This window comes from Nyctibius grandis, chromosome 4 (genome assembly GCF_013368605.1).
Source record: "Nyctibius grandis isolate bNycGra1 chromosome 4, bNycGra1.pri, whole genome shotgun sequence".
NCBI classification, from domain to species: Eukaryota; Metazoa; Chordata; class Aves; order Nyctibiiformes; family Nyctibiidae; genus Nyctibius; species Nyctibius grandis.
In genome coordinates this window covers 55,700,288-55,717,063 of record NC_090661.1, presented here as the reverse complement: position 1 = coordinate 55,717,063, position 16,776 = coordinate 55,700,288, and the positions used below count along the sequence as shown (strand labels likewise).

The following is a 16,776-nucleotide window of genomic DNA, read 5'->3' as shown; positions in this document are numbered from 1 at the left end:
TTAAGCAGAAAGTTTAATGTTTTAGACTCTGAGTAATATAGAGAAATCTAGAGTAGTGATATCTCTTTCCTTGGTGCTTCTTTGAGGTCTGTGTTTTTATTCCAGTAATTGACATTCTCAGCTTGCAAGGATTTGCAGGGTGGCAGGGAAGAAAGAGGAAGGAAAGAGAACTTGCTGCCTGTTTCACTGACCTATTTATAATGTCCCTTATGTCTGCTGTATCAGCAGCTCCTTCCAAGCATCCTGTGACTGCTAGGCTGAGTGGTGAGAATATTCAATTCTGTCACAAGGGGCATACAGCTTCATTAACTACCACTGAAAACTTTACAGGTGCCTCTTCAGCTTACAGGTGCCCTCCCCAGAGTCCAGGCCCTGATCTGGTATGCTACACGGGCTGCTGCATAGTTTGAAAGGTTCTGGCTGCACTTCTCTATCTGCAAGCATGAAAAGTAAGAGATTCATATCTAGCTGTAGATGAAAAATTAGACTCTGTACAAAACCTTTAGATCCCTGTTCATATTCAAAGTAGAAGTAATTTTTTACCAATAATTTCCACACATTAATTTTTCCTATTATAGCTCTCTTTGTAAGGACGTTTAAATAACAAAGCTAGAAAATATCTGCCACAATAACTATATCACAGCAAGATTAAATCACTTCCTCAAATTTCATAGCAAGAAAACAATTGGGGCTTTAGTTTTGATTTTTTAAATGAAAAAAAGAGGCAGTTTTTGCAGTTGACAAAATTACTTCTTTTTAAAAACTACCATTTTTCACTTTGAGAAGATTCCCAGGTTTTTCATTGTTCATGAAGGGAAATTGTTAGGTAGCAAAGGCAAAAGAGACACATAGTCACACAACTTCTACTTAGAAATTTAATGATTCTCTTTTCTAAGTATATTGAAATAGGGGTTTGGCAGTTATTTTCTATACTAAAATGTGCTGAAAACCACAAAAATCGCAAAACATAGCAACAAAAAATAAAGGTTGGTCATGTCATCTTAATTCAGCCTTCTTTTGCATATGTCTAATGATATATTATTACAGAACTACATATCTGGACTAAAGCAGTATATTGAAAATATACCAAATACCAAGGACTGGACAATAATGTGATGGTCACTGGATGAGCTGTCATTTAAACTTCTATTTAATTCTCAACATTCAGTCTGTGGCCTCATGCCATTCATCACATAAATGCATCACTGAATAAAATGGTATGAACTTGCCCCGTCAGTTTGTATGACTGTTGTCTATGACTTTGCATGACTGAGTATGGGCAGAGAAATCAGTTACTGCAGGAAAAGCTAAGGTGAAAGGTTACAGCTCTGCGCTACCTGCCCATGTCCCCATGTGTACTCCATGGTAAATGAAGGTACCTAACCTCTTCCTTTTGCTACCTTGCTACCCCTACACTCCCAAGTAAGCCTACATTCACTCACGCTGTCACATTAGCCCATGAGATGCGGTTCACACACCCACAGCCTCTGAGGCAAGTGGTGTTACTATCCTCATGTTCCAGGTGGAGAACTGAGGTACAGTGAGGAGGAACTAAAGAGGAAGTCCTTTTCCATGCCTGAGCAAAGCAGGTTTGGTCTGGTAAAATGTACAAGGGGGATGTATCATGCTCAGTACTAATGAACTTTTCAGAGAATTTTAATCACCAGCCTTCAACATACTTCTGGGTTTTGAAGGTATGTAACTTGTCCAGAGGTGACTGGCCTCTCACAAATGCAGCAAAAACTCATGGCCATGACTTAAACATAATAATTCCTCTCGGTTATATTAATGCAGCTGTGCCAGTCAAAGCACAAATCCCTCTCTGAAAGTGGCCAACTGCAGGTGATGAGGGAAGGTATAAGAACAGGACAGGAGATACTTCTCAGCTACCTTCTCCCTGGGATTTTGACTCAGGGACTTCCAGAGCCAGAGGTGGTGTCTTTGCATATAAAAGGCCTTCAAAGACTTTTTTATTTTAATTTCTTTAATAATTAATAGAATTTTTCGAAGCATACAGGTACAAGAGCATCTCAGCTAGAGAATTTGTAAATAGAGGAACAATTCTGTTTCCTTTTTCCTGAACACACGCCTTTTGTTTTCCTCAATATGGCTGAATGATTTATAAGCTGAGAACTATTAGAAAGCAAACCTTCCATAAACATCTAGCATAGAAAACATTAGGGTAAACAGACAGGAGTTTGGGGGAGACTTTTAAAACAGCTCAATTTTAACATGAAATGATGGAAATTCTTAACTCTAGTGGCTGTAACTGTGGGTACATGACTATACACAAGGTGCAGGGGTGCAATGCAACAGATCCAGCTAGAACACGTAGCTGACTCACAGCTGGGATATTTCAAGTTAGACCACTGCTCATTTAAACCCTGGAAAGGTTGCTCTGTCTCCAGTTGCATCCTCACTTTTGCATCAAAATGAAACACACAAAGTTAGGCTGTTCTTATATTCCTTCTCCCACAGTATAAATCAACTGTATTATGCACATACACAGTCTTTCAATTTTTCTGCTGCTACTGCTTCTCTTTTCTTTCGTTACTCCTATTTCTTTCTTTTCCTGTAATAAATCACAATGAAATTTTTCCTGCAGTGTCCTCACTATCTTATTTCCTTTCTCCATATGCAAATGACAGAGCTAGCATATTATTCTTCTAATGAGCAACAAAGCCAGCCCTCCTAGATGCTGCCAGAATTATTAAAGTTAGGAGACCAAAAGTGCCTAGCGACATTTAAAAAACAGCAACTTTGAGAACATAAAGCCTGGAGAGTAAACTGCCATTTGAGGATTTGGGGGTTTATTTGCATTCAGCCATATGCCTTTCTTTATGCATTTTCATGCATTATTTGTTGAAAAGAACTCAAGACAGTCAGAATAATTCTCTAAAAGGGTAGAGGTCTACCTCTACCAAGAGGACGCAATTTGACGTAAAGAATGAAAGACCAATGGTATTTCTCTTCTTTCTTTTTTTGATACTTATTGAAGCTGGATAAGGCAAAACATTTGTGCGAAAATGTTTGAAAACAGGCATTTTTCAATAAAAAGATTTAAAGTAATTGAATGCTTTTGCTGTTCACCTCTGTTATACCTGGCTCCTCTCACAATTACTAATTTGATATTGAAGATGTTTTGCCTTTTTCTTTCTCTGAGGAAAGATACAAGTTTACCCTTTTTGGCAGTAGGACTGTGGAAGACAAGTTTAAAAGGTCTTATCCATCCTGAAGGCACCTAAGTTTGCATGCAGCATGTCTCTAGGAGGAGTTCCTTACTAAGAAATTGTTATCTACTGCATACACGCTCTCACTCCTGCGGGTGAAAACTCAGCAACTCCAGAGCAATATAACTGCCCGAGATCTTCCTAAGTACTCTGGGCTGAAATGGCCCGTACAGGCTATGAGAAGTTTTGAAAAGAAAGGTAACAGATCCAAGCCTGACAGAAAATTCAACAGGCTGCCAGCACAAAAGGCAAGCACAGCTGGTGATGTGAGTGATGGGTGGAAGGTCTTCATGGGCAAGTCTGGCAATTTTTTGGCTTAACTGTGAATTACATGGACTAATCTTGGAGCCGTAAATGTGTAGATCAGCTGAGCAAGCCTGAATCTAATATGGGGGAAGTGTATTTTAACCAACAGAGAGAGAAAAGAGTATTCTTCCCGACAATGGCAATGGGTAATTCGACTGTTTGGAATCTGAGTGCAGATATCCACAATGATACTGCAAACACATCACATATTTAGACATTAATTGTATGCAGGAAAAAAATCATTATCAAGGGGATGCATGCAGTGAGGTTTAGGAAGTATGTCAGTCAGATATGAGGATTCCCACGATTGCCTGAGATGAAGAACGAAGACAATAGAAGTCAAGTTCAGAGAATCCTATTGTGAGTGTATACACTTCATAACTGGCATTTGTTTTCCACAGTTTTCAGTGGCTATTTTATAGGTATGAAATGCTGATGAACTAGATTTGCAATAAATAACATCATTAAGCCTACTGCTGGCCATTGCCTTATTCCACAATTTTTAAAATACATTCCCCATTGCATAGTCACACAAGTTATTTGGAAGCCACTGTCTGCAAGGACGTGTTTGTAGTCTTTTAACCTTTAGACTTCTTCCCATTTTCCCTCCTCTTTGCTTGTTTTCTCTAGTATACCTTGTCCTTCCCTTGAATTGCCTGATCATACAGATATTTGAGGCTATCACCTCACACCTACCTTAGTCTACTCCAAACCCTTGTTTTTTCCATACAACTCACTTAACATTTGGCTACAAAGGTAGAAAGGTGTCATCTGCGGAAAAGATGCACAAGGGGATAAGAGTAATTTCCATGTTTTCTATAGGTAAAAATTGAACCCTAAACTGAGTGCATTTAGCTTTTCTGATGGGCCTTTTCTCAGCTCTCTCTTTCCTGGTTTGAAGCTGATGCTGTTCTGCATGTATATGTAGTGATCAGACATAAACTTTCTGGCATACTTATTCAGACTTTCCCAGATACAAATATAAAACTGTTATGTGCAGACAGATCCTAGATCAGGAGGTCTCTAAGCTCTGTCTTCTCCAGCTTACATGTCTGTATGTGCTCCTGTTCCCCTGCTTTTGACACCGATCAGGGTAGAAGTATGTGCCCCAAATTCTGTGCACCAAATTTATACTTCCACCATAAAGAAAATTACCAGGTGCATTTCAGTCATATCTTTAGTCTTCCATTGAGTGTCAGTGCTGTGCACGCTCCTTTTGCAGTTATGCAGGAATCAGTGACTGAGGTCTCCTGGCATGCTTTCAGACTCTGGCTTATTTATTTCTTTTTTGGAACAGAAATGGACACAAAGTCTCACAGAGTAAAACTCAGCTCCTCCTTCCCCAGAAGAGCTCTGCCTGCAGAATCCACGTGACAGAAATACTACATTTCCTGAGCGATTTTTGTCTTTCCCCAAAAAGCCCGTAGGAGAAAGGAACAACAAAAAATATGTAATGTCTTTTAGTCTTGGAAGAAACTGTGTTTGTATGGCCGTGTTTGTATGGCCATGTTTGTAGGCTTCAGTGCTAAGGACCATTCCTAGGCCAGTGCTTTAGTACCTTATCATTGGGAAATATTTTTCACTCTACTACAGGTACCTGTTGCATTTTAAGACTGTTATTTCTTGTTCTGTTTTCTGGAGACATGAAAATATTTTTACCTTCCTCTTGCAGCAATCTGTTAGGTGTCATGTTACAGTGTCCCTCCTGAATCTTTGCTTGTCTATACTAAATTGTCCCAGGTCTTCCAAGCTAGCGGTGTTCCCCAGGGCTTAGTTTTGGGGCTGGTACTGTTCAATATCTTCATAGATGATCTAGATGTAGGGATTGAGTGCACCCTCAGTAAATTTGGAGATGACACCAAGCTGGGTTGGAGTGTCGATCTGCTGGAGGGTAGGAAGGGCCTACAGAGGAATCTCGACAGGTTAGATAGATGGGCCGAGACCAACAGCATGAGGTTCAACAAGAACAAGTGCCGGGTCTTACACTTCGGACACAACAACCCCATGCAGCGCTACAGGCTGTGAGAAGAGGAGGCTCAGAGGTGACCTTATTGCAGTCTACAACTACCTGAAGGGAGGTTGTAGCGGAGTGGGAGTTGGACTCTTCTCCCAGGCAACTAGCGATAGGACAAGAGGACATAGCCTCAAGCTTCGCCAGGGGAGGTTCAGGTTAGACATTAGGAAGCATTTCTTCTCAGAAAGGGTCATTAGACATTGGAATGGGCTGCCCAGGGAGGTGGTGGAGTCACCATCTCTGGATGTGTTTAAGAAAAGACTGGACATGGCACTTTTAGTGCCATGGTCTAGTTGTCATGGTGGTGTCAGGGCAATGGTTGGACTCGATGATCCCAGAGGTCTCTTCCAACCTGGTTGATTCTGTGATTCTGCATTCACTTACTATACCAGTGTATAACCTCTGCATCTTGCTTCCTGGTATGTGCCCTAAGTGAGCTCAGTTCACGATTCCAGTCCATTTTCTCCCAGCTAAAAATGTCCATGACTCATTAAAAAAAAAAGTCTTGATCTATTTAGATGCTGTTAAAGGAGAAATGCACATGCAGTCCAGAATGGCTTCCTGTACATTTTTATAAATATCTTTCCTGACAGATTAAAAACAAAAGCAATGACTTTTCAGTCCAAATTTCATCAGCTGTAAGGTTAGAGGCATGGTACCATAAATACCCGTGTTAAAACATCTCCAGAGTTCTGCCAGAAATCTGGAACACCTCTTTTGGGGAAATCTGTGCTTTACCAGAACTGCTACTACCATGCCAGCACTTTTAGGTCAGCCCAGTGTCACAGTGTTGGAGGTAGGAGTGAGGATCCTCTCAGACCACTCTTAGCAAAACAGAATCAGAGCTAAACTACTCACCCTTACTGTACGGCAGCCCTGTGGTCTGTAGGACTTCGCATCCTTGGTTGGTAAAATCCCACTATTAAGAAAGAACCCACCTTATCTGCAGTTTTTAAGTTTCACATTTGGGGTGGTTTTTTTTTTTGTTCTCATTTGGTCAACACTTTCAGAGTTTGCTAGCGTCTTACTTCTCATTTATAGCGTGTGGCTTTGGCGGGCTGGTGGAACTGCGTTCAAGAGAGTTGAAGTTTTGTTATGAGATACGGGTGATGGATACTTTTGCTTTCTAGCGCTGTCATAGCAAGGAGCAAAACATTTCATAAATGCATCATGTTTTTTACCTACTTCTGTGCTTTTCTCTTTCAAAAAAGATTATATGCATCGTTGTTTACATAGCCTTAAAATGTGTGTTTGTGTGATTGACAGAGCATTATTTCTTTGCCTTCTTCAAGGACCATGCTGGATTCCTGCTGCAGGAGATCCAGCCACTTCTGTTTGAGACTCCCCACAACTGCATCTTAGCAATCTCTCTGCTTACTTCAGCCCACATACCCAGCAAGACCATTCGTATCTTTCCTTTACACAAACTTCCCACCCAATTCAGGAAGGCTTGCTAACTTTCTAACACCATCAAGGAAATAATCGCATTCAGTAGTAAAAATCTGAATATTACTTGAGTGTTTTTAGTACCTGTCTGATGCATTTAACTGAGATGCAGGATTCCTGTAGGGGTCTTCCCTTCTGTTATTTTTCACAGTGAGCAACATCCTGCTGATGTTTAATGAATGCAGAATTTCTAGACAGGTTATTTGGCTATTATATTATTAGACTTCTTAGGAGTGACAGCTGACACAAGGTGTACTTACTTCATGTAGCCCAGCTATGACAAACAACACGAAAAACACCTTTGGACTTCGATGATGGGTCAGTGATGCTCTTAACTGATATTAGATAACTTTTAGGGCTAGAGGATAATACTCAAAGCATGAGCATAACCCACGTGGTTATGAAGTTCAGATTAAATTGAGGGGAAAGGAAGGTTTAGGGCTTGTTTTTTCCTGTTGGATAACCAGCATGATGGTCTTTGTCAGTTCAAAAAGGTCATCTCTGAACCAACCTGAATTTTAACAGCTTGTCAGGTGGCATGCCAGGTTACTGGGGACTGCAGCTTCTAGAAAAGTGCTGATCATTAACCTGTAATGACCTTTTACATTTACGATCATACACAAAACTGAGACAGTCCAAATAACACAAATGGCAAACTCGGAGCAAAACTATGACTTTCTGCAGACGTTCAAAAACGTAGTTGGTTGGTAACAAAATGCAAACTTGTTTTTTTTAACTGAAAGTCAGCATGCAAGGGGGAAGCTGGTGTGCTCTTCTTTATGCAGTTTATTAGGCAAAGAGCATGTGGCTCTACTTTTCAAAAAAGATCTTTGCTGCTCTTTCTCTCATTAAAAATGGAGAAGACTTTACAGCTTTTTCGTAGTACACAACCAAACCCCCTCAACACCTCTCTGTCGATACGTGCAGAGTTCTGTACAGTACCGGAGCCGCTCCTGCGCAGGCAGGGAGCAGGCCGCGAGCGAGGGCTGGCACGGCCTGCAGGAAGAAGCCAGGGCTCTGCTGGCCACCTTGGCTGAACTACACAAGGGCGGTCTTGGGGCATTAGTTTTTTTACGTCATTTCACGAATTACCCTTTTGACATATTCCTTCGCCTTCCCGTTCCAGGCCTCCTGCCTCCATCCTGCCCCGAAATGACCGTTCCGACGGGAAAGCGCAGCCGGCGCTGACCCCTTCGTGCCCAACGCACCACACGCACAGACGCCGGGGCGGGCACGGCCCGGGGAGCACCGGGCGGCCTCCCTCGCCCCCGGCCCAGCCGGGCTCCCCGGGCCACGCGAGACGCGCTCCACGGCTGCACCCTCGGCCGCGCGACTCACCGGGCAGCCGGCGGACTATAACTCCCGGCGTGCTTTGCGCGCAAGGCCCGCGGCCCTTTGAGCGCGGGAGAGCGCCGGGCTCGCTGGGGCATGTAGTGCGGCCGGGCGGGGGTCCGGCCCCTCCTCCGCCCGGCCGCGATTGGCCGGGGCCCGTCTCCGCCCTCCGCGACCCGCGGTCGCCTGGCTCTGCACGGCGCCTGCCGCAATCACAGCAGCCGCGGCGGCGACGCCTGGGCAGGCAGCGCGGTAAGGGCCGGCGAGGACCCGCGCTGGCCGAGCCGCGGGGCCGTGTTGTCCGGGGAGGGTTGTGTCACAGCCGGCGGCTGGCTGGCGGCGGGGAGGAGGGAGGCAGGGGTACGCCTGAGTGAGGGTGAGCCGTGAGGGGGTGCCGGCCCGCTGCGCTCCCCGGCGGCAGAGCTGCCCGGGGTAGGGAAGAAGGGCCCAGCCGGCTCCCGGGGAGCGGTCGAGGGGCGCCGGTTTCCCTCAGCGGCTCCGAGCGCTGCCGAGCCCCCGCCGCTCGTCCCGGCGCGTCGCCGCCCACCCAGCTGGCGGGGGCTGTTAAGGGCCTGCCCGTTAGCGCTGGGGTGACGCGGGGCGACGGTTCGGTCGATTTGCAGAGCCCCCCAGCCTTGGGACGCTGGGAGGGGGGTCGGTGCGGCCGCCGTTCTGCCTGTGCGTTGTGGGCATTGCTGCAGAGCTACATCGTCCATGCTGCCCTAATAAAAGGGGTTTGGGCTCAGTTGTCCCCCCTGTCATGGGGCCCTTCTGCTTCGGGAGCCGTGTTTGAGCTCGCCCTTCTGGAAGGGCTTCACCGGGGAGAGGAGTGCGAGCGGCTCGTTGAGAGGGGCATTGCTCAGGGCCGGCACCGGAGGGAGATCTGGGGGGAGGCAGCAGCACAGATTTAGTCCCCGGTGATACATTTTTAACGGGGGAAAACGATGGCGTAAGAACTTATGGGTTTGCTGCAAAGAGCTGATGATGCCCGAAAGGTACTGCCCTGGGGCTGGTTATTTATAGCGGGTAGACAACCTTGCCGTAACAGGAAGGTCTTCTTGGAGTTAGAAGCACCCCTAGTTTCTACTGAGGATGAGACAGCACTGTGTTGGGTGTCTATGTTTGGGGGTTGAAACAGACACTGCAGTGAGGATCTGAAACGCTAAGATAAACCATAGTAAAAGACATGTGGAGTGCAGGAATCTCAGACTTTCCATGTAATCACTTCTCCGGAGTTTCATTCTGTCCAAGCTCCAAACATTTCCATGTTTGTTGAGCAGAAGTGCCTAGCCTCGTCTGACTTAATTCTCTACCCTCAACCACCCCAGCCCTGAATCATGCAAGGTAATAAATTTAAAGCTGTTCATGCAGTGTTGCAGTAGCTATTTCTTCTGCCATCAGAATGGGATTGCAGAGACTTTGTGTATTTGTAGACAGATAGGAAAGTAAATAGCAGAAGCAGTTTTACTGAAGCCTTAAGATGTGTCAAATTTGAATCTGGGCTTTTTGAAGTGTGTAGAAAAAAAAAAAAAAATCCCCTAAACCAGATGCACTAGATTATCACCATCCTAGGAAGCATAAAGAGTGATTTTATTAAATTTTTTTCCCTGGTAAATGATGCCATCTCTCTGCTGCTAAGAAAGTTCATTCTACTGTTTGCAGATTTGTCTTTAAAATGACTTTTAAATACCTTTATTTAACGTTTAAAAATGTTTAAAACCATTCTGAGTTAACATAGTTACAAATTCTTCTTTTTACAGTAAAAGTGACTTATACATCTTCAGTAGCTATACTGAACTATTTTACTACAAGTTCTAATCCAATTAAGCTGATTGATAAAATGGTTGCTAGTAGACTTTGTAAAGAATTGTTTTGCAACAGAGACCATAATCTCCTTCAAAATGTACCTGATCAGAGTTTACAGTGATAAAGACTTTTTCTTTCTGCCTTACAAGTGCATAAAGAAAATCAGACTAATTCCGCAGGGGCTTAATCACGGGTTTAGGCGCTTCAGTTTGCGTAGCAGCCGGCACAACATGTAGGGAGAACATTGCTGACAGAGAACTGCAGACATTAGTTTCCTGTGAGGAGGGCTATCGTGCGTCACATTTTGTAGATATCAGCATCTAAATATTACAGGGACAGGCAATATGCAAGCACTGGGTGGGGAAAAGGAATTGTGACTTGATTCTGAAAACTAAAAGGCTAGTGGTCATAAGAAGAGCAGCTGAAAAGAAATAGAGATTTCCAAGAAAAAATGGAATGATCAGCTGATTAGCTTAAGGCTGTTGTTTTTCCCCAAGATTACTGTTAGCTCACTTATTTCACATGAAGGGAAAATGGATATATGGTTTTTGTTTCTATAGGTCTTAGCAGCTGTGCTTGAGGTATTGGAGTTTAAGCTACCAAAGTGTCAACATGACTCTAAACACTAGTGGAAAATACTTTGATCAACTCAAACTCCTTTCTTCAGGGTATTCTAAGATTTTTGATCTTAGTGGACTGTTTTCCCAAAGGAAAGCTGGGAACTCAGGGAACAGGCTGTTGACCAGAAGAGTTGTTCTAGCAGCAGCCAGCCACTTCCAACTGCGGTCCTTCTTAAGCATCCCTCTTATCAAGTCAGAGCTGTGTGCCAGCCATGTTATGGGAAGCGGTCAAGGTACCTCTGTCAGGAAAAACAGATTTTAAGAGCTGAGTGAATTGTTGTGGTAAGAGCCACCCGGTTCTGGCCATGCTTCTTCCAGGGACTGTGCAAACTGTGCAGCAGCCTACCTGCGTGTGTGCATGTCATGGTTCTGCCTGTGTAGATCTGATGCAGAACCCACTATGCCTGGGAGATGTGCCTTTTTCCTGACATGGTCTCCAAAGCAACGTTAATTAATTCTCCTACCAGAAAGTCTAGGCAGAGCTGGTCAAATGATCTCCTATTTTTGGGAGTCAGCCAAAGCTCTAAAATGATTTTGTAGTGAATTTTCAGTTCTTCCGTGTAGCCTCACTAGGATCGTATGTGACAGATCTTTGATTCCTTGCTTTCAGAAAAAGGCTTTTTCTGTACCTGTGGTAAGCTGGTCAGCTGAGCTGGTTTCTCTTCTAGTATGACCTGAAGACATAGCATGTGATGGGAACTTTCTCCTCTCAACTGCAGGTCGAGAACTCATTCAACACAAACCAGAACACAATCTTTTAAATTGTGTGCCTGAGCACTCAAAGGCTTTCTTTAAAACAAGAAGAAATATGGGATTTTTTTAGGGTTTTTATGTTTGTTTGTTTTTTTTTTAGTAGTTGGAAACAAGCACTGAAAGACCTATTGCCACCGCACGTGTTTAACGGTTAAACCTATTTTAAATGCTGCTTGGAGAACCTTGGGGAGCTGAGCATTTATTAATCATGGCTTATTAGTGCATTGTGGTATGTCTAGGGTTTTCCCCCACTTCTTTCTGGTGTTAATTTGATTTAATTATTGTATAGGAAAAGACAGATAAGTGGGATTATATGTCATTAATTACTATAAAAAAGGGGTTTTTCTCTTCTAAATAACCCATGACAACACATATGTGGTATTCTAATACAATGCAAATGTTTCTTGGTGTCTGTTTGGGTTTTTTTTACCCCTGAGCCTTCTGCATCATTTACAACTTTGTCTCAGCAGAGGTGAGAAATCTGAGGATCTGGATATCTGTGTACCACGTGGGAGACTGTTGAACTCCTCGTGGAGGGACCTCCTGAGGGGCTTGATAGCTTGTGTATTTGTTCCTGATCTGGCCCTGGGCTTTTCTGTGGTGGGCCTGTTTGCAGGCAGAGTGCAGGGCTGGTATCTGGTACACCTGCATCCCGCACAGCATGGCCCTGAGAGCTGTAGATCTGTGTTAGTATAGTCTGGAGTATGAACGCATGAGGAAAGACAGTCCCATCAAACTGTTTCCAGTTCAGGATTTAGTATTTTTTCTGAAGCTACTTCAGTCTCTGTTGCGTGGTGTATCAGGAACTGCAGCGGTGACTGTTTCCACGTGACGGATGCCTGTCTCTAGGATCTGCCTTGAGATTAGCCATCATGTTGTACAGCCCACTGAATAGCTGGCAGCAACACAGCTTCTATTGATACGTCCTGAATTCAAATTAGTGATTTACGTCTCCGAGAGCTAAGCGTCACGTGAAGGGTTCTCCAGCCCTTCAGCAATTATGTGAACCATTTATTTTCTCTTTATATTTTTCATGTAAATGCAAGTAATGTGTTTAGTTGGAGAAATGAGAAGTTATGCTTTAACGAACATGGAAAAAAGTTTCTTCTCGTGAAACAGACACTGAGCTCTGAGGGATCTGTTTGCATGAAATTCGGCTCCATGTTCCAGTAAGTCAAAGTCAGTTAAGATTTCTAAGCAGATCATCTGAAATATATTGATTTTCTTTTCTTCCGTAATATTTCAGGAGTTAGATATACTTGAAACTGAATATTTGGAATTAATAGGCTTGTTGGCCCATGGTGTATTGTGGCACTTCACAAAAGTTTTAAACAACTAAGGAGTTTTTGTGGATGTTGTAAACACACTATATCTTCAACACAGTTGTTAGTGTGTTATTTGTCTTAATCATCTGAAGAAGTGACAAGATAGACAAGGCAGAGTTGCCATGCAAAGCCACCCGTCACTGTTTGGCGACAACAATGACAAGAATTTACAATTCCAGCTCAACATGAGAGATTGTAACTGCCTATCAAACTGCAGAAAAATTCTGCTTATTCCTTCATATCCGCTTAACTGCTGAAGTAGCTAATAATTCAACAAACCCTAAATTGTTAAATTATCGTGTATTGTTCTCGTTCCCAAATCTCATGCTTGCAGGCAGTGACAGGAGTGGCTTGTTCCTGAAAGATAAGTTTCCTAGATTCAAATGGGTTTTTGGAAGAAGTGGTGTCATAGCACTTAAAGTTTGGTTCTGTCTTTTTGGTTCTGTTCTGGAGTGTTTCTGTGTGGTAACAGCTCTTCCTATAAGAGCTGATATGCTAATGTGACTTCCTTTATTTTGTGCTAGCTCCATTAAAAAGAAAAAAAAAAACAGCTTCCAAATATATACATAATATATTTTTCCTACTACTGCCTGCAAGACTTAATCTTGGTGACCAGTAGATTCAGTCTTGGAAAGACCCGTACTACATGTAACGTTAGCAGTCTTCACTGTACACAACTGCTTTGGAGGTGAGCGGGCTACTTCTCTGTTTCAGCCTCACTTGAGTGTCTGCAGGTGGATGGTTTTGACTGTGGGGAACTGAGGCTGACTTAGATACTGTTAAGTTACTTGGTTTGGTGGTAGCTTTGACATTGTGCCTTGTGACTGTGTCGTATGGCTTGAGAATTTCCAGCTTTTATTCCAGAGAAAACCATGCTAAAGTAGACTACTCCACCTCCTACTACAACACCTCTTACATGCATAGCAGCAATGATCAACCTCCAGAATCTCTTTTTTGTAAGTAGGCCAGTGTAAAATCCCGTCTCTGAGTGCACAAGGAAATGTGCATGTGCTAAGAGCATGCAATTCTTCAGGGGAGTTTGCTTCGTGAGTTACATGTTGGATGCAGCAGACCTGAGACTGTGACCAATATACATAACCTGCCCCAGCCTCCCCCACCTCAAAAAAAAAACCCAAAAAACAAACCCAAACCCAAAAGAAAACCTTTGATTAGATATGGCCAGATAGTCAAGGTGCTCAGGAAGTTCAGTAGGGGGGACACTACTTCTGGTCCTCTCAAGAAAGTAGAAAGAGACGTTTCTGCCTGCGCTCAAACCTCCTCTCTGCTCTGGATTTGACGTCTACAGGCTCAGACCCGATTCTCTCGCTGTGCACCTTGTGCAAACACTTAACCGTTGCACAAAAGAGGCGAAAATGCTATTCTTTCATGTGGTATCGGCGCACATTTGCTCTCCACGAGCATAACAGGTTGCACAAATAGCACGAGGCTCTCTGTATTAAGTCTGCACTTTCCCCAGCAGTTAGGGCTGTAACTTGTACAGAACAGCAGCGTGGCTTCTCTCCACCCTCTCTGGCTTTGTGGGCACAGAGAGCTTTTGTGACTCTCTGACCTTTCAACTCCCAAGCAGTTCTCCATGTCTGTGCATCCTTGTGCCTACATCACTCAGGATTTGCTCAATAATAATGGGCTGATTGCCAGTGGGTGGAAACCAGTGAACTACATAAGCAGAGACCAAGAGAGTAGTATTGATCTGAAAAATTTATCTGTGAAATACTTGATAATGAAGCTTGCTCTGTATTTGAGGCTTATTCATTACCAGTTTTTATAGAACAAGACAACCAGAGGGAGCTGAAAGACTTGGTTGTCCTATTCAGAATTGCTTTCAGTCAGATTTGAAAGCTGACAGAAAACTCTTGTAACTAGTAGCAGCTTGGTGCTAAATGAAGATATGACCAGAATTTGTACTGTGGGTTGAATGGTCTGTGAAACACACAAAAAACCCACAAGCAAGAAAGCTTCTAGTTGTGATATTACTGATGTTTGTTTTGCATTTGTTTATTTTTACCTGATGTCCTCTGATCTACTTCTCTCAAACTTCTTCATAGGGATTTTTTTTTTTTCTCCCATTTGTGGAGTAAATAAAGAAGAGAGATGATACTGAAAGCAGTTGTGCTGCTGGGCTGTGCTCTGGGCATCAGCACATTCCCCATGGAAGATCCTGAAGATGGAGGCAAGCACTGGGTGGTGATTGTTGCAGGTTCGAATGGCTGGTACAACTATCGACACCAGGTAAGGACCACTGATCCCACGTGCTGGTGCTGGCCACACTCCAGAAATGGCCTGCTCTGGGACTCATGGGGAGATGATAGCTGCCTAGACTAGTTCAGCCCTTTTGTCATTTGGCCAAGTGCTTCTACTTCTAGACTTCCAGGAGTGTGTGAAGTTTTCAAAACGAACAGCAACAAGATTCACTCACAGCCTGGTCTTAATTCTTGTCATTCTCACCCCAAGAATTCACCTCCACTGCTCCTTTTACTATTTGAATTTTGTTTTGCTTACAACTCTGTCCTGTCTTTCATCTTTTGAAAAGCTGTCATTATCATGAGAAGCAGTGTTCTTCCCCTAATCATGCTTCTGCATCCTGGGAGACCTGTAGCATTTAGGCTAAATATTCTATTACTAGGCTAGACGATCTGACTCCAAGTTGCAGGTGAACAAATGATGTCTAGAATTAAACCTCATTTTGAGACACGTGCATGTTTCTTTCCATTTGTTTTTCGCTTTTCCTTATGTTATGAAAAAGCTCCCTTTCTTCAGATAAAAAATCTGCGAAGGCTGCAAATGCACAGTGTGTTTTTGTGAGGTGGAGGATGTGCAGAAGGGGGTTCTTTTTAACCTGAATCAGTTTGCTCACTGTGTTTGACAGCATGGTCTCAGAGTTGTGTTGGCACAACAAGGATATGGTGCATTGGGGTGCAGGGATCAGAGTGAATGGCAGAAAGAGGAGAAAAGGGAACAGAAACTCCTGAGTCTGACACTGCTGTCCAAGCCAGTGTGTTGTGGAATTGTGGTCTGAGTGTGAGTGTCAGGAGGGACAGGATTAAATCCAAGTGACTTAACTCTGATTAAGTTCAAGACTTATAATGAGCAATCAGGAGACTACGGCAGTTTTTCCCTTTGGGGAATTCTTGGGCAATCCCGTAAACAAATTGATCTACACTTAAACACAATCTTTACACTAAACTTGGAACTACCTCTTGCTTTCCTGGAAAACATGGTCCGTTTAATTCTGATTTATGTATACATCTGTACATTTTTAAATGTTAGAAAAATAGTTTACTAGACTATTGTTTAAGGTGAACTCGAACAGAGATTGAAACGCTAGTGTACAAAACCAGCATTTTAAAAGTTAAACTGTATTAAATGTACAGGGTACATATATCAATCTGATTTGCTGAACACTGAAACTGTTAAAGTATTTATTATTTTTAATGTAACTGGCTGTAAAATCTAGAGAGGCTTCATCCTCTCTTTGTGTTGATTGAGGAGGAAGCGAGCCTTCCATGTGTTGGGCACACTGAGTTTTGTGTTTATTTTTCTCCTCCTCCTCAGCTCACAATCAGTTTGTAACTTGCAGCGCAGTCAGGAGCTTAAAACCAAATGAACCAGACTGACAACCTTGTTGCATCTTTGCATCTGAAGAACCTATTACTGGCAAATGCCAGCTCAACACTTTGACAAACTGGTTTTAGGGATTTTGTCGGCTCCTTGCACTGTAGCTGTCACCTGATAACCATAGTTGGGATATTACAGCCTTAATATAAACCATTCCTGTTTCAAATTAAATCTGAAAAAAAGAGATTTTAAAAGTTGAAATCAGAATACAATTATAAAAATACTAATGTTGTACTTGATCACTGCCTGCCCTGAGGTGTCTAAATGTAATTACTGAGGTGTGCTCTGTTGCTATTGCTGTATAACCA

At 43.2% G+C, this 16,776-nt stretch overlaps 1 protein-coding gene across 1 annotated transcript in view; it reads left to right on the top strand.

Moving 5' to 3' along the window:
* Positions 1-8,508: 8,508 nt before the first annotated feature.
* The window catches only part of LGMN (legumain), a 32,345-nt gene continuing 24,077 nt past the window's right edge, over positions 8,509-16,776 (top strand). The window contains exons 1-2 of the mRNA XM_068398279.1: positions 8,509-8,580; positions 14,899-15,082. Coding sequence (XP_068254380.1) covers positions 14,945-15,082 — 138 coding nt within the window. The 5' untranslated portion in view covers positions 8,509-8,580; positions 14,899-14,944. The remainder of the gene's footprint in view (positions 8,581-14,898; positions 15,083-16,776) is intronic.